The sequence below is a fragment of the Muntiacus reevesi genome, chromosome 20, assembly GCF_963930625.1.
Source record: "Muntiacus reevesi chromosome 20, mMunRee1.1, whole genome shotgun sequence".
Taxonomy (NCBI): domain Eukaryota; kingdom Metazoa; phylum Chordata; class Mammalia; order Artiodactyla; family Cervidae; genus Muntiacus; species Muntiacus reevesi.
The window spans coordinates 42,018,906-42,037,681 of NC_089268.1; the positions used below are offsets into that span (position 1 = coordinate 42,018,906).

An 18,776-nucleotide genomic window follows, 5' to 3' on the forward strand; every position below is an offset into this window, starting at 1 on the left:
GAGCCTCTCACCACAGAGCAGGGGTCCTGCCATGCCCAGGAAGAGACATCTGCATGATAAATAAATAGGAGGTGCAAGAGCGGCCCTCGACGACGGGCAGGCATGTCCCCAAGGGTCTGTGTGGACCCACAGGGCAAACGCTTAAGGAAAACAAGAAACAAGGGAGAGCTGATCACCCTGGTGGACGGTTCAGCAGGGTCTGTCTACCACACATGGAGCAGTTCCTGGTGCTGAGGTTGGACATGACTCACACTCAGCGCTCACAGTCCCTCTGGGGTGACTCAGTGGTGACAGTCCCTTTGGGGCAGCCCTCACTGTGTGCCAGGTACCTGAAACATACTAACTTCCTGAGACTCTTATCAACTACAAGGCTATTTCTAGACTTCCAGATCTTACAATCACATGAGGCATTAACAGCCAATATGGTGCTCTCTACCAGAGAGAAATACAACCTACACTGACTCATTTACCCTTCTTCACAAAAACCTATGAAAAAGCATGCCTACTACCTCTTTAAAGATAAGAAAACTAGAACTGCCTCAAGTAGCGACCGCATCTGGGCCAACAAGCATCAGTGTCCTGCTCTCAGCCACTAGGCCAAGTGGCCCCAGATGAGAGAGGAGCGGAGGGTTAACAACACACTTACCACTCTGCACATTCTCCTGCTCTTAAAGAACAGGCTTCCAACCCATACTCCAACTCAAGAGATTCACTTGCCCCAACTGGGAGGGGGGAAAAAAATAATCAAGCTGCAGGAGGTTTACAAAAAAAGGTGAAGAGGATATTCCACAAAAGCATCAGTTAGAGAAAAAAAGCTCTTCTCAGCTGGACAGTGTCACCTGTGGCACAGGGAGGGACCCTGGTCCTGCACACACAGCCCACCCCTCCACCACTCAGAGGGGCCGAATGCACCTCGAAGGTGATCCCAGGGCAGAACAGGTGAAGTCGGCCAAACGACCTATTTTGGGCCCTTAAATAATGCACCCCGCCCCGCCCACCGGAACCCACCCAGTGTCAATTCAAAAGCAATGAAATCATTCCAGCTGGGAGTCTGATGACATGCTGTTTAAAAAGGCTTGTGAGAAATGTCCTTCTTCAGAAAGAGAGGCGCACCAAAAGAAAGAGTGAAAGTGAAGTTGCTCCTAGTGACCCCATGGACTGTAGCCTACCAGGCTCCTCAGTCCATGGAATTTTCCAGGTAAGAGTACTGGAGTGGGTTGCCATTTCCTTCTCCAGGGGATCTTCCCGACCCAGGGGTCAAACCTGGGTCTCCTGCATTTCAGGCAGACGTTTTACCATCTGAGTTGAGTCACCAGGGAAGCCCAAAAGAAAAGAGAGATCTCTGCTATTCCTTCCATTTTCCATTAAGTGAAGAAAAAAAAAAAAAAAAAAGGCATGAGAAGAATACACAATATGGGGATGATCTGAGCAACCCACTCTCACTGAGTTCTCCTGTGAAAGGCTAAGAAAAACCAAAGCGAGACTCTTTCTAGACAGACGTATTAATTCCTCTGCCCTACCTCACTTACCCTGCTGAAGAACAATTACCAATGACAAGAACTTCTCAAAGAGTCACTTCAAATGTTAACTTGCAACACAAACACTCAGAGGCCAGTTTTGACTGTGTTGTTTGGTGGCCAAATACAGAGATTACCTAAGTGCTCTCCTGTGAGGATCATCTCAGGCTCTGTAGATGGAGGGGTATTTTGGAAACTGAAGAAGAGAGTCCCCAGAATAGAAGTTGCTGGAGGCACTGCTATTGTGACCCCTGAGTGTGAAGCCAAGGTTATGGGCATATGTGATGCCGTCTGTGTCACTTCAGACCATGTGTTTAAATAAACCACAATCCATTTCCACTAGGCTGCCCTGGATTATAAATGAGAACATCAGGGTCCTCTGTAACGTCTGCGCAACTGAACAGGGGCTAGGGACACCAGGCTCCTACAGGGGATTGCTGGGGTCAGGGGTCAGACCCCCAGGGAGCTGGGTCTGCCCCAGCCCGGGCCATTAGACATGGAGGGGGAGGGGAGGGGGCAGGGGTGTACCTTCTCTCCTGCATTGGCTTCCAGGAGCCCTGCTGCTGCCCACGCAGGTTCAAGTTCAGGGGAGAAACGAGATAAAGCAGAACACCGTTGGCAGCTTGGGTTCCCCTCCCTTCAAACCTGCATAGCCTAAATAAAACCGTTTTTCTGGATCTGCAGGCAGATCAGGGTTTGGGGCCAAAGCTACCCCAATGATAGAGTGTTCCCCACATTTTCTGTGCATTTTCTTCTGCTTCTGGGAGGAGGATATAGATCCCGGATGTCCCAACACACTTCGCATCTCCAGCTCACAAAGCAGGGGGAAGCATCACCAAACAAGAGAAACCCAGCGTCACGGAGAACGAAAAAGCAGCCTACTCTTGTGCTAAAAAGTCTGCAATCCCGAGAACCTGCCTGACTCCCTGGTGATGATGGCCTCAGCCAGGTTTTCCTGTTTAGAAAATCTGCTCTAACACTTGCACATTTTTCACCTGAGTCACAAATCAAAAGCAAATGGAGATGATCGGTCTGTGGATTTTTCTTTTGGGAAAACGAAAGAGTTAACTTAAGGCAAGGATCAAAAAACGATCAAAAAGGAAGGACGGGGAAAAGGGACACCCTGACCTCACTCACAGGCTGCACCCCATATCTCTTTCCATACACTCTGAGAACCGACTTTAACCTCGAGAATGAGTCTTTGCTCATGCTCCCCAAGCACCATCCACAGCCAGCGAGCGGGGGCTGAGGGGTGGAGCGTGCCACGGCCTCCTGCACCACAACGGCCACACCCAGGGCCCTCACCCGCTCTGCAGAGAGACAAGTCCATGTGGCCCGGCCCAAGGCTCGGCAACTCACACCAGCCTGCTGCTCAGAGGAGAGTGACCAGGCCTTGGTGCCTTACACACCGAGGCAAGTGTGGGGCTCTGAAGGTGCCCTCAGAACCTGAACCAGAAAAGTTCATTTCTCTGAATTTGAAGACCTCCTCTGAACCCCAGAAGAAACAAGTGGGCTGGCACTGGTCCTGGGTAAGCCTGAGCTGCTGCCTCATAGATGCCACCTACCATTCCAACTGCTTTCTTTACCGATACAACCACTGGCCCAAGGCCATGCCAACAGATCAGGTAAACACCACCTGTACACCCACCACTTGCTATCCCAAGTGAACCTTCTTAGGAATATCTGGGTCATTCTGCAGTCTTATGGTGCATTTAAACAAACATTCACTTTTGCAACTGATGAGTACGCGTAATTAAATCCCATTACAAGGAATTTCAAGGAATCCTGCTCAATAATTACAAAAGAAAGTGTCTCAATTAAAAAAAAAAAAAAAAAAAAACCACACCACAGAGCAGGAAAGACAAGTTTAAACTGCAATGGGAATCGTGCCATGTTTGATCTGTATGTATTAATCACGGAAGCAGAGTCTCGGGGGTCCGGGGCTGACTGCTTGTGGAAACCACTGGAGTCCTGGGCTCACTGCCGGCGCTCTTGTAACCCACACTCTAGTGGACACAACTCTGTACCAAGTTTCCTGTGGTCAAACAGGAGCAAGACGGCAAAGTATGGATGAGAATGGGAAACCAATGGAGACAGGGCGGGAGAGAAACATTTTTAATCTGAAAAACATACTACTGTCTCAGAGGAGAAAAACAAAATTGTAGGGACCTTCACCCAGCTAATTGGATCTTCTTGGAAAAGCCACTTCCCTTCAACAGACAGCAATGCCCAACATCCACCGTTAACAGATATCAAGGGTAATGATGCCTGTACATGAGACAACGGCCATAATTATTTCTTTATTTGAGAATATAGATGAAGGACCCGAGTTTGAGCAAGCTCCGGGAGATGGTGAAAGACAGGGAAGCCTGGTGTGTTGCTGTGCAGTTAGTTCATGGGGTCACAAAGAGTTGGACATGACTGACAGACTGAACAACAACAAAAATAAGTGAAGGAAGGAACAAATCAGAGAAGGAACAAATGAATGCCCATCTAGGCTACCTTGCTTGTTTACAATACAAGAGAAAATTAAGAATCAGAGAAATTAAATACCTACCACACAGCTAATTAAGCCTTAAAAAGGTCAGGAAAGGAAGCTCATAATGACTGTTTGATGCTGATAAAGACCTTATGGAGAAGGATAAAGGTGGGGGTGGGGGGAACAAATGTGTGCATTATGCAATTTGGTGTTACAGTATAATTTCAATTATCAAGAAATGGCTGTGAAAGGAACAGTATTCTACAGCTGAATGTTTGGTTTTCAAAGATGACTGCATTCTAGTTTCACCACTTTGGGGCCATGGCCCTGTAATATCAATAACTCCTTTCTCTAGTGGTAAAGACAGCGTTTTAAGGAATCTCCTTACACCTTCCTGCTGGGGACCTACTCCCCAGCATCACTAAGTCATGCTGTAATAACCTGGTTTGTGCCCTTGTCCTGGGTCTTCTTGATTGATGTCACAGAGGATGTAGAACATGGTAGGTAAATGAGCTCAGCTAAATAGGTATTGAAAGCTCACCGTGTTTCTAAAATACTGCACCTGAGGCTGCAATTGGCTTTCTCCAAAGCAGACTTCTCTTTTTAAAAAAACAAAACAAAACAACTTCCTCTGAGTCACATGAAAGTGGAGGAGCTTTCCTAACAGCCTGTGTATTTCTGAGCCAGCTTCAGCCCCCTCCTTCCACTGGCCTCACAAAAAGGAAGCACTGCCATCCGCTGGGATTTTTAAGACATGAACCCTCCAGAGACATGAGAGCCGCGTGGCAGCAGTGCCAGTGGAGACCCACGCAGAGCCGGGGTCCCAGGCACTGGCTCTTCACCGCAGTCACCGGACAGAGTGCAACTCCAGCAGCACACCACAGACTGTCCTCTGCTCACCCTCACAGGAGGATGGCGCTCTCTGGGGCAGGGAGCATTTCAAAACTCTTGACTCTCATCTGCAATCGGCCACTTTTAGTGATGGGTACAGGACATTAGCTCTTCCCTTTCTTCAACTGCAAAGCAAGAAATGCCTCCTGTCCTGAGCACCTCCCAGTGACTCTGCTGGATTGAAAGCAGATGGGATCAAAAGATAATGTAGACGAACACACCCTAAAATCTATTGTTTCTACTGTCACTCATGGAAAACAGCTCTCTGGTCTGCCCTCTCACAAAGGAGATTTCTGAGACCACCCACTAGTTAAAGAAGCCACCCCTTAACATGAACAGGTCTACACACAGCTAACAGAGGCGATTCAAACACTTCACTGAGTGCCTTCCTTACGCAAGGAGGCTGAGAAATACTGAGATTACTAACCTCATATCCTCAACAAACTCTAGCGTCTTTAAGCCACATCTCTGCCATCCCTCTATGCCACCTAAACACAGCCCTAAACAGGAAGCAGGACAAATAAAAAATCATGCAACTGTCAAGGCAGAAATGTCAACACTAGTGCAGGTGGCCAGATTCCCATCACATCCAAGTGATGCTGGTGCTACGGGTCAACTTCCCATCGAGTCCAGAAAGGCTAGGGGTAGCTAAGGGCTCAGCCGTGAGGGACAAGAATGAGAAGAACTTTCCTCTGCCTCAATCACTTACTGGCAGCACTGATTTTCTGACGTTTGTAGATGTGGACGCTCTACGTGTCCCAAGGGAAAGACGCTCTCGAGCAGAGAAGCGGGGCAAGAGCTCACAGACAGCGGCCGTCATGCTCTTCCCTCTCGCTTCCTTTCCCGCCCCGCCACACCCCACGCTAACCCAGCCACTCATCAAGTCCTCCCAACTCCACCCCTGCAGTGCTTCTGTATCTGCCTCCAAACTTCTCTACTTACATCCTCCCATCTATATTGCCACCTTTTACTCCCCTGTTACCTTGAGCCAGGTAATTGCCTACAATTACAGCCTTTCAATGTGTTTCCTCTTTTGAAATCCATTTCCCTTTATGAAATCCTCTTAATTGATGCCCGCTTAATCTTTTCAGAATATAACTCCGATTAAGTCAGCTCCCTGTTGAAAAACCACTGGGCACTTTCCACGATCAACTCATTTATACTTTTCTCTTTCTCACAGTCGACGCTTTCTTCTTATTTTTGGGGGCTATGTGTCTGTCCTACCCCTGGAATGTTAACAGTCAGGGGGAAAAAATGAGTCTAGTTTCTACTACACATGCATGCCCCTGATTTCACATGCTGGATAACTGCTGGAATGAGAACCATAAGTGAAATGACAACAGCATCTTCATGAAATTACCTTGACCACACCTGTTCAGATGCGGTATCTTCCTCCTCCAATTCCTACATCTGTGTTCTTATGGAATTTAACATCGTCTTCACAAACTTAAGAATATGTATCCAACAATCTATTTATCTCGAACACAATTGTTTGGACTGTTTTATACCGGCCAATCTCGCTGTTAAGTGTGTGTTAATTAAAGAAGTATGCAAAACATCACTAACCCAACTCTGCCACCTTGATCATCTTCTCAACATATGATCTATTCCACCTTTCACTCAAAGCTTCAGATTTTATCTGTTAAATCCAAATTCAACAGTGGACCTACCATGTCCGTTGTGAACATGCTTGTGGGTTTTTCCTTTCCTGGGGGTTGACTGGCATGAAGATGAAGCATTGTTGGTGGCTGCTTTGACGTCTTCTGTCTCATCATCTTCCTCCTCAACGTCCTCCTCATCCTGAGAGCTTCCAAAATACACCATGCTGTTGGGCAGCGCAGGAGAACCTGGCGGAGTCAAAAGGAGGGGCATAAACACCGGCCTGAGTCTCCACCCCTTCCAGAGCCCACTTCAAGTGGAAAGTGAAAGTCACTTAGTTGGGTCCGACTCTTTGTAACCTCATGGACTGTACAGTCCATGGAATTCTCCAGGCCAGAATACTGGATTGGGTAGCCTTTCCCTTCTCCAGAGGATCTTCCCAACCCAGGGATCGAACCCAGGTTTCCCGCATTGCAGGCAGATTCGTTACCAGCTGAGCCCCAGGGAAGCCCAAGAATATTGGAGTGTGTAGCCTATCCCTTCTCCAGGAATTGAACTGGGGTCTCCTGCACTGCAGGTGGATTCTCTACTTACTAAGCTATCAGGGAAGCCCAAGTAGACCCATGTATTAAATTACAAACTTACATCCTCATGACCGAGCAGATAAAGCAATTCATCTCTACTGCCATTTTTATTTTTCAAACATCCCCCAGGAAACAGAACTCTATCTGTGTCCCTTTAACAGATTTCAAGCAAAATCCCCCAGCAGGGAGGAGGGACGATGCCATTCACCAGACATAACAAATCAAAAATTTTAAAACCTCATTTGACTATTCTTGAGAAGGGAGGGGGGGAAAAAGATTTAATTGAGCAAAAAAAAAAAAACCAACACAACTCCTATCCATAGTGTCAAAGACATGAGACTATTCTGGGTTACATCGTCTAGACTTAAAAGTATGAACTTAAGCAAATGAAAGTAAAATGAAAAAAAAAAAAAAAAGAGAGAGACAGACAAGTGATAAAAACAAAATATGACATATCCTTATAAAAGGAATCTGTCTCATATTCATAGGGGGTGAGTGACAGGTATGGATTCCAAAATCACAATATATTTGGAAGCTACTTTGATATTATGATCAGGTTAATAGCATGTAAAATTATTAAAATAAATTCCTGCATAACACTAACTAGAAGACTGGCTTAAATAAATTTAAAAATCAAAGAAACCTCTTCATAGCACCCAATCCCTTACTCCTTTTACACCTTAACCTCCTCATCTCCAAATGTTTTTGCATCTGAACCTAAGACAGAACTGTAACACCAGAAAACAAGCTCAATATTACAAAGAAGCACGATACCGTCCTTCTTTGTCAAATCATGAATTTTCAGAAGGAGATCTGTCCATTCACTGGTATACTGTTTGGGACCAAAGGCTGTTAATTTTTTAAAATAATTAATTAGTCAGTTAATTGGTTAATTGATTAATAGATCAATTTGTGAAACCCCTGAGTTAATTTCTGGCAATAGCTTTCGTTTTCTTTCCCATTAAGTATCCGGAGGAGAGCTGCTATCAAGTAACAGAAGGATAAATGTGAAGTTCATTTCTTCTCTTGCCAGCTTCCTGTGAATGAGCTAACACTTCAGGAGTATCAGTCAAGATTCAAGTAACTGAATGTGCTCTCCTTCCCAAACTGGATCTCAAACTTGAACCACAATGGCTAATTTAACCATTCCAGCATCAGGGCTACTTGTTCTAACGAGATGGACATGAACGAGCAGCGTCGGAGCACTGAAGTGGCAAACCACAACTGCCCAGCTCCCGAAAATGCAAAGACAAAGACAGCACCTTCCACTTATTGTCAGCATGACCTACTGATACTCAAACACCCCAGCCCACAAGTTATGTGGGTCACAGCACTGAATGGAAACGAAACTCCAAAGGGATGTGTGTGACAAACACTCTGTGTAACATGACTGGAGACACTCTGACCAAAGCCACTTCCTTTGTTTTCCCCCCTTTGATCATTTCCAATTAGAAGCAGGTTCTCAACAGAAGGAAGGTCTGTCAGAGGCTTTGGGGAAAACCACCTGATCAAGTAGAAGTTAGAAGATGAAGCTTAAAAAAAAAAGAAAGAGGAGGAGGAAATATCTGGCCTTTTCCCCACTTGAACAATATATTTACTCTTGTACTAAGTGGTTTTACAACTAGTACAAGACTGAATAGAAAAAGAAGTGACACCATCCTTCCCAGCTTCGTACTTAAAAAAGTTTCCAGTCAGAACATATCATTCACAGAGACACACAGAGTATGTAGCTCCAAGGCCAAATGTACCCACACCGATGGGTCATTTCCTAAATCTATCCTTTAAAAAAAAAAAAAACTTTATTGAATTTATTACACAACTGCTTCTGTTTTATGTTTTGTATTTGGCCACAAGGCATGTGGGATCTTAGCTGCTCCACCGGGATAAACCCAAACCCCCTGCACTGGAAGGTGAAGTCTTAAACCTCTGGACCAATATGGAAGTCCCATAAATCTAAGTATTTAAGGAAAAAAAAAATCAAGAAACCTTATTTCAGTGCTCAAAAAGGGGTTCAGAATTAAAGAAAAATAATAAAGAAAGGAGAGGAAATTTCCCATAAACTCCAACTCATTCCAGCATGTGACATGACATCAAGTAACACATTACATGCTGTCAGACAGAGCTGGGGACTCAACACTTGGAAGTGACAGACTCAGCCATTAAATTTTCCTCTTCAGTAAAATAAGAAAGAGGTTAAACACATTTCTTCAAGTTCCTTCAAGATCAAAACAGCCACACCTAACTTCTCTTAAAGAAAAGCCTCCCTGCACACTATGTCAGACGCACTGACCAGCGGCTGAAATCAGAAAGCGGATCATTACAGTCCCACGCAGGGCAGGCGTGTGTAGACCCTGTATAATGTCCACGGCTAACTCTGCCCTCTATTGGAGGGAAGCAGGATTGCAGGATGGAATTTCAGGAAGTAAGCCTTGCTCCACCCCACCAGGATCAGGAGAGAAGGGAATAAACTCTGCAGCTGAGGCCATTTGGGAGCAAAGCAAGTCTGCTTCAAAGAGAACTGGGCAAAATCTACATGAACCACATGAGAAATTAAGAGGTAACTGCCACCTACAGAGTCTGTTGAGGATTTTTTGAAACTCAAACCCAATACATGAAGCATCACATTCCTTACGTTCAAAACTCTGAGAAAGCAGTGAGCACTATATTTATGCCAAAGAACTAAAATGGAGGAAATGTTCAGGAGTTCAATTCAGAACCCAAGTTTCATTAATATCCTAAAGAAAGCATATAGAGTAATTTTAACAAAAGAAGAAAGCAACCAACCTTATGAATCCATTTCTTTAAACAGTTTCTCAGCCAAGTATACACAAAGTGATGTAACCTGATATATGTTCCAGAAGACAGATATTCTGGAAGAGAAATATGAAGTAGGAAACAGAAGACGAGGGAAGGGGGTGGGGAGTGTCTTCCCTGAGGAATTCACTCCTAAAGCAAAACTTAGAATAACACAAGATTTTTTCTGATGGGACTGGCTTTGCAGTCAGAGGTGGAAAGGACACAAGTATGGGGGCACAAGGGATAAAAGCGATCGCTTTCACCCTATAAAGTAATGTGGGTTCTCCTAATGGGGGTTTTCTCCTAAATGACTTGCTGGTTGGACCTAAAGACAAAGCATCAACAAAATAAAAGACAATATAGATGCTCAAATAAGAAGAGGAATGGAGAGACTCCTGTGATGAAAAGAGAAGGGTTTAGTGGAGGAAAAAGCCCAGTGCTTGATATTATTATCAAGCCTTGGGCAGAAAGGTCAGGATGCCCTTGGCTCAAACAACAAGCTGGTGCCAATTCTCCCTTCCGCATCACGGCCTGGGTAGAGCCTTACCACCTTCCACGTTTCATTTAAAAAGCCACTGCCAATCTCAGTAGTGGCCTCATCAACTATAGCTTCTCACCCAGAAGGAAAATACCTTCAGAATTTTTCTGGGTACCTGCACACCTGTACCTCTTGTTAACCTTGTAGTCAAGTTAAAGCATGCAGAAAGGACTAAATCCAACAACACTGCATACTGCAAACCTCGGTCACCATGCAGCTACTGGTAATCCCTTTAAGACCTGCTGACATGTCCACTTAGAAGTGATGGAGAGGGTCATGCCAACATTCCAGATCAGGGGGAACCACAGCACCCAGGAAAAAGCAGCAGAAACAGCTTTTCCTTCTTTCTTGTTAACACAAAACCAGGAAGATCATCTCACATGTCATAACCAAGGTGACAGAGAAACACAGACTGCTAAATACCTAGAAAATAACTGCAGAAGAACCTCAAATATGTAAAAGAGAGTCAAAAGCATTTGAGAAACCAAACTAATCAAGACATTCATGTAGAGCATTTCTTTCTTCTTAGCCAAGATACAAGCTCAATTAGCTAATTTACAAATAAGCTTAGAGGAGAAGGAAATCTGTTAGACACAAAACGGATGAAGGAAAGGGTATTTCAAAGCCCTGAAAACAGCCAGTAGTCTGGACTATTTATCACTGGTGAAATCACCCCACCTTCCTCCTTATAAAATGGGTGAATGGGCCCATTTGCTAATCCAATTGAAGCTGTGTGAATGGAAAGTTAACATTTAGCATCTGAAAACAGAAGACTCTGCATTTTTTTAAGAATTTTTGATTAAAAATGGTCTGCAACTCAGATTCTCACACCTAAGCAGCAAACTTCCTCTCTAGAAAATTTATTAGGGAAACTTTTTGCCTCCAAACATCAGGTGAGGTAAACTTTTGAAAAGCTCGTTGTGGGCCTAGCATTCAGGAAAACGGGCATGGATCTAGAGATGAAAATAACAGGATGAGAGAGCTAGAAAATACAACAAGGAAAAGCTTCCGGAAGAGAAACCATCCTCTCCCACAGCGGACAAGGGGGTCTTAGAAAGGGCTGAGCGGCCCCCACCTGGTTCCGGGGGTGAGCTCTCCCGCCTCCGTAGGTACCAGCCCCTCTTGTGGTGTTAATCAACAAGTCAGAGAGGTTGCCTCATCACACAGAATAACTCCGTCTATCTCCTCCACGGGCTTCCCTGCTGGCTCAGAAGGTAAAGAATCTGCTTGCAATGCAGGAGACTTGGGTTCAATCCCTGGGTCCAGAAGATCCCCTGGAGGAGGGCTTGGCAACCCGCTCCAGTATTTTGCCTGGAGAATCCCATGGACAGAGGAGCCTGGCGGGCTACAGTCCACAGGACTCGCAAAGAGTCAGACACGACTGAGTGATTAAGCACATCTCCTCCACAAACTCTGTAGTTTTAAAGCAGTCATCAATGAAAGGTGAATGCTTTTAATGTTTTAAGAGGGTTATGAACGGCACAGGGAATGGGGGGGAGGGGATATACACGTGTACTTACAGTTTTCTATTAAAATCACAGGCAGATTTTTCTCTCCTGATTATTCAAGTGCATTAGCAAACATAAAAAAAAAATCTGAACTTGGATCAGTCGGTGGAAGCGGGAGTGCAGAGCGCATCTGCGCTTTGCCAAAGCCGTATTTCATTACTTTTCAGAATTAGTTGGCAATGTCTCCACAATATTTACTGAAGTGAAAACCAAATGTTTTCATCTGGACAAAAATCAAACTGTGGTATGTTACAACCACAACAGAAATCATTTTAATCCAAAAGCTTGCTTTCTCTAATTTGGGCTGCGGTTTCTGTAAAATTGGATTCTTCTCTGTGAATCATGTACACACAAGCCCTCTTTCTCATTATCTTCCCTCCCCCGACCAGTTCTTTATCTTAACAAGCTAAACATAGCTCTTTCTGCTAGATTTTGGAAAAGACCCTAAAGGGATTCCCCGCCCGCTGTCATTTAGCTGGGGAGTCAAACTCTGTAGCTTGAGCTCACACACTCCGGGCTGTGCCTGGGATCTGGCATGTTTGTGATGGATCTTCAGGATACACACAGAGAATGGAAGCAATCGGGCCCTACATGCCACGTGCTCAGACTCTCAGTCAGGTCCAACTTCTTGCAACCCCATGGACTACAGCCCACCAGGCTCCCGTTTCCATGGAATTCTCCAGGCAAGAATACAGGAGTGGGTTGCCATTTCCTACTCCAGGGGATCTTCCCGAGCCAGGGATGTCCTGCCTCCTGCACTGGCAGGTAAGTTCTTTATCACTAGTGCCACCTAGGAAGCCCATTATCATACAAAACTTCAAAGGGAGCAGGTAGGGTCTGGGCAGGGGGCGGGGAGATGTTATTCACTGATTTTCTGAGTTCTAGCAGAGAGCTCCATCCTTTGAAACTGGACAGTCATCAGAGAAAGTGGGTGCGACCTTGGCCCGTTAATCCCACCGCCCATGTACCCAGCACTGACCCAAGCACCTGCGACCCACACTCCCCCTGCACACTCAGGCACCCACACAGCTAATACCAGTGCCCTCAGAGACCAGGACGACTGTGACACACGGAGCGATGGTCTGTCTCTTCCACGTCAGCCTTTACAATTTACTAGGGAATGAGAATTTCCACCAGGGTTTCCCAAGCCCCGCCCACCCCCATATACTCTTAAGATCGGGTACTATATCCATCTGCTATTTTCTTTAGAGTGACTTACATTCATGATTTAAATGACTTTTCTCTATTGTATCAGTATAAATCAGTATCATGTGCCCTAAAAAGAAAAGGTAATTAACATTATGATAAAAGATTTCAACGTTCACCCTACTTCATTCCTGGCAGCACCAAGCGGCAGGACTGGAGAACAGCCCTCCAGCCAAAGTGCAGATGCAACGGGAGCCCCTAGCTCCTTATTATACGAGCAGAGGTCTGGGTAACGAAGCCTATACTGACACTGATCTTCCTTTTAATACACACGTATCAAAAACAAGGGCGCCAGTCACTGGACTGCATGGAGTCTGAAAGTCCAGGACGACGTGCCAGCTTGGCAGCCACGTACCCACTTGTTGGGAGACTCAAGTTTACTTGCCTGTACAAAGGGCTTAGTATCTTCAGACGTAACAACTATGACGACCCCGAAGGCTGTGAGGTAACCCAGGAAAAAGCACTGTCAGCACCCACGTGGCAGTGGCACTTTTAGGGTGACCCGTGGCCCAGAACAAAACAACTCACAATGAAAGCAGGCTGCCCCCTTTCACAGGTGAGAGCGCAGGTGAGTTATTTCCTACCTGCTCTCCTGAATGGGAGAGTCTGCTGGCTGCCACTGGAAGAGGATGGGGTGGGGCCCAGAGACAGGACAGGAAACACAAAATGAACTCACCAGTCGGCCTGGAATTTGGGAACAGGTGGCAGAGCAACGCCTCGTGAGGGCTGGGAAACCAGCCCTTGGGAAGAAGAACAGGGAGGAAGTGATGATGTGACTGTCCTCTCAGAGGCCGCCTCTTTAGTTACGTGCTCCCAGGTGTGGCTGCCTGACCCCACGTTTAGGCAATGCCTCCCAGCAGAGCAGAGCTTGGGAAATCCCATGGACAGAGGAGCCTGGTGGGCCACAGTCCATGGGGTCCCAAGGGTCGGACACGGCTGAGCCGCCGCCACCACCAGAGCGGGGCACATGTTCTCTTTGCAAGAGCCCTGACGTGAGGGACTCGGCAACGAAAACCACCTTCCCTCCTGAAACGTCAGCTCACAGGGAGACCCAGCCAGACACAGAGACAGGAGAAAGCACGTTTAATTAGCAGCTGGAACAATCAACTTACTATCTTCCCCCCTTGTCATCTATACCCGTGGCTTGAAACATACATGAACAAACACACATCCAGTCAAATGGAACAAGGTCTCTGGATCTCTCTGCCGCAAATGAACGCAACGCACAGGTCATACCACACAGAGAGCGCAGTGGGCTCAACCTACGTAACTTCTGCCTATCACGTGACTTCCACCTATCACGTGCAGAACAGGAAACAAGTCAGAAATTCACTTTACTGCAGCCACACAGAGGCCATCTGAACACCGAAGTCTGTGCTCTCTCCATGGGGAAAGCACCCAGGGACCTTAACAGAGATGTAAATACGGGGAAAGGGGCACCATGCCTCTAGGACATGGATACTGGCCACTTCAGCGCTGTCAGCTGTTGGCCACATGCTCCACAAACAGAAGAGGACTAACCTGACTTCCAGATTTCTGCCCCCATCTATCTTCTCTACATAGGAATTCAGAAAGGATGAGAAATACTGAGGGAATCACCAGGAAGTAGGGCAGAGGCTGGAGACGACCTGAGAGGCACACTGCCTCGGTGCCGGCAGCCACAGGCGGGGAGCAGGGACTGGCCTCGTCTCCGGGGGGGCAGAGCCTGGTCAGGGGCCAGCTGGCCTGGAGCATGGCCAACCCTCTGAGCAAAACGTCTTGGAGTCTGAACGACCAATCGAGGTCACAGAGCAATTAGAGGGGCCCCATCCCTCCCCTCCTGGGCGCTTCAGGAGCCGATGGTTTCATATTTCTTCATAATGAGCCTGATAAACTCTTCTGGCAAATAAACTGCTTGCTCAGCACAACTCAGCCAAGTGTACAGACTGCTGGAAAACCAAGCGTATGAGGAACATAAGGCTGGTTTGGTTTGGAGAAACGTGAGGACGGCCACTGGAATCCTCAGGGTGGCGAGATCATCACTTTATGTGTTACCCCTCCCCAAAATTAAGATGCAACACCTCTCAAAAAGGATTCATCAGAAAAGAGCTGTGTACCACTGTGACAGCGGGCCCTCGTCCCCAAAGACTTCACACGCCGTGAAGCGCTCCCAGTTTGCTCGAGAAGTCATTATCAGAGCCGTGGTGCTCCTACAATCGGAGGGTTACTTAATTGCTTCTAGCAGGTTAATCCCCTTTCATTCTGTGACCTCTAAATCACCCCAGGCTTTTGCATTTGCCCTACTTACAATTTATCGACCTCAATACCCAAAGCCAGTATTCTATCGAAATACACGTGCCTTACCAATAAAGCCAGCAACTGTCTTTAGAGAAAGTTCCATAGGCGGCCTGTCTCTTCTGGTACCTGCATTCTCCTTGGCTGGCCTTTTAGACTGTCCCTCCTCCGTGTCACTTGGAGGAACCTGTTCCCCTTCCCTGTTCATCTCCTAAATTCACCAGGAAATACTAAGGTGCTGGATGGTACCACAGGCCCCATCTGGCCCGCTTCGCACCTGTAATTTAGTGTAACTCCACAGCAACTACATGCTGACTGCACATCCATTTTACAAAAGAGGACACTGAGGCTGAGAGTTCTAAGTCACCTGCCCAAGAGCCACTAGCATCCATCGGCCTCCTGCCTATCTTCCTACAATAGCCCACTGCTTAGCCTTCTGTAGCCTCTATCCATTTTTCCAATGCTGCCACGATCAACTTACTCAACAAAGGTCTAGACCCGTGAGGTCTCCCCCTCAGCCAAAGAACCGCGGTGACGATTCAGTCCGGGCCAAAGCACCCGACACATCAGACTCCCTGCTTTAACACGGGGCCAGCTCTCCAAGCACCGAAGTCGCCCGCGCCCAGCTTCTGCAGACCTTTCTCTGTCTCGGAAGCCAGCTCCCCCTAGAGCCCTTCCCTCCACTCCACCTGTGCCCCCTCTGCCCAGCACGGCCCGGCCCACTCTGGCACCAGCGTGCAGGTCGACTGCACCCATCATGCCTCCTGTTGTAATCTCTGTTTTCTAGTTTCTGGCACTGAAAAACAGTTCAATAGAGGCATGCTGAATTAATTAGCAATTGAGTGATAGGTGATCGCAGAAGATTCTCTAGGACTTGGGAAACAAAAGGCAAGTGGTCCCCAAACAGAAAGGACTGCTTCACCAGGGCTGACAGTGGGGGATGGCGTAGGGGTCTTTCATACTAACTCCTCCTGGAGAATAGCTCTCTCCTTCCCTGTGGGGCTGGCCTGTGATGCCCAGGGTCTGCAGAAGGAAGTATGCGGGTGTGTATTTTCAGGGATCCTCCATGGGAATCCCCTTTATAAAGAAGAGACTCATTTAGCCTGCCACTGCTCCACTGTTAAGCTTTTCAAATCTGCAAATAGTCGTAGAAGAACGAGAAGACAACAGAACTCATTAAGAACGGGTGACAAAAAATGCAGCAACGGTACACCCCCGTTCTCTGCAGATCTACACCCCAAGAAAGAGACTAATAATGCCTCTGGCAGGACCCACGCAGACCCTCTCCAAAGCAGCCATTTAAGATAGCAAGCACATCGGCTGGCTTGCTCCATCACGCTCGCTTTCTTTTGGAAGTTTCAGGTCACCATGTTAAGCAGTCAAGGAGAGAGAGAGTCCTACCAAACTCGGCTGAAAGGTCCCTCCCTACCTGCCTTAAAACAGATTTTTTTTTAAATCTCTAAAGCTTCTTATCTCTGAACAACAGGCTGGTGTGTTGACAGGTACACACTCTTCTCAGAATTACTAATGGCGTAGTTTTTCCCTCACCCCAGTTTTCAATGAAGTTGTGGAGAGAAGGGGGCAGGTCTTGGGTTTGCTGGGGGTCACTGATGGGTAATAAACACCGAGACTTAAAGAACACCATGAGCCAGCTTTCTCTCTGTCCCTAGACCCATTCTCTTCCATATTTCAAGTCAGCGCTGAGACTGTTCTGGATAATAACTGAGGACTGGATGATGTGCAATCCTTGGCAACGCATCGTTTCCAGATCTCTGGTTCCGGCATGACTTTTGCAGCTGGGCTTTCTCTCCTATCAATGCTGAGCTTATCAGGGCTGCCTCCTCTACTGGATCTGCGCTTGCTTCCACCCAAGGGTGATGGAGTGGCTCGGTTCTTTAGGCTGACCATGAAGTCTGGGGCTCAGACAAGCTATGTCTGGCTTGCAACTCCCGCCAGAAAAGCAGTAGCAGAATTAGATTGTAGGTGTAAAAAAAAAAAGTGAATCAAATTCTCAACTATCAACTTTGTCTGTAAAGATTTCTGATGAGGATAAGTGTCACCAGCAGTTGATATCTAAAAGTTAGGAATACATCTACATGTAAATTGAGAATCAGATAAATGATGAGACACCACATGATGGAATGGGTATTTTTGTGATACTGAAACAGGAAACCAGATTGCCAAAATAAAATGCAGTTTCATTTGGGGTGTGGGACTTGTATACGCACATAGAAGGCTCAGCAGTATTTCACTGAGGTGGTAAACAGTGCTTGTCTCTAGGAGACTGGAAAGAAGGGTATTTTGATTTTTTTATTTTTGGTCTATTTCTCCCTCTTTTCCACTGATCTTCCCAAGTGGAACATGAAATACTTTTAAGACTAAAAAAAGTTGAACACTTGATTTCGCATTCGAAACCGAAAGAAAATTACTAAAGTGCCACTACAACAGACATTGTCCATTTAACCCTTGTATACGTCAACATATAAGCAATTCCATGTTAAAATATGCCATCTAATACCACTGAAAGCATCACACTTCCAGGATCATGAGGTACTCAGCGTGTCACCTATTGTTTGAGGCTAAAGCCGTATCAGATAAACACACTCGACCTCACAAATTCATGGCTTTTAAAATAAAATACCTTAAATCTAAAAAGTTCAGGAGGAAGAGAGAGAGAGAGTACAACATTCTGTGTCAGACCGTTATCGTGTATCAACTAAAAAAGAACAACAAAACCTGTTTTATTGTCTGGCTCATCAATGTAGGAATAATTTTCCAGCCTCAGAGCATTTCTCCAAAATTATTTTAAAAAACATCTTAGTGAAACCTGAAATGTTTGTTCTATCTGACAAGTGAAAGAAGTAAACTCTATCTATGAAAGACGCGATTCTCCTATTTCTGTTGACTGCAGCCCGCCAGGCTCCTCTGTTCATGGGGATTCTCCAGGCCAGAATACTGAAGTGGGTTGCCAGGCCCTCCTCCAGGGGATCTTCCCAACCCAGGGATCAAACCCAGGTCTCCTGCATTGCAGGCAGATTCTTTCCCAGCTGAGCCACCAAGAAAGCCCAAGTATACTGGTGCGGGTAGCCTATCCCTTCTCTAGCAGATCTTCCCAACCCAGAAATCAAACCGGGGTCTCCTGCATTGCAGGCGGATTGTTTACCAGCTGAGCTACCAGGGAAGTGCGCACACACAGACACAGACGGTGCATTTCCCTCCAGTAGCTGTGAGCACACCTCAGGCCCAGATCCCAACTTGAGAAGAGTAGATGTTCCTTGAAGTAAACAGGGCTCCTTGGAGAAATGGCCCATGCAGGCCCGAGGGAGGGGATATGTGAGATGCACCAGGGCCCTCTGCTGTGCCAGGGAGCCAGGATGGAAGGAT

General features: G+C 46.5%; 1 protein-coding gene across 5 annotated transcripts in view; it reads right to left on the reverse strand.

Annotated features, from left to right (window-relative positions):
* The window catches only part of JARID2 (jumonji and AT-rich interaction domain containing 2), a 228,188-nt gene that overhangs the window by 35,197 nt on the left and 174,215 nt on the right, over positions 1 to 18,776 (reverse strand). For all 5 annotated transcript variants that reach the window (XM_065911895.1, XM_065911898.1, XM_065911896.1 and 2 more), the window contains one exon: positions 6,558 to 6,734. In XM_065911895.1, coding sequence (XP_065767967.1) covers positions 6,558 to 6,734 — 177 coding nt within the window. The remainder of the gene's footprint in view (positions 1 to 6,557; positions 6,735 to 18,776) is intronic.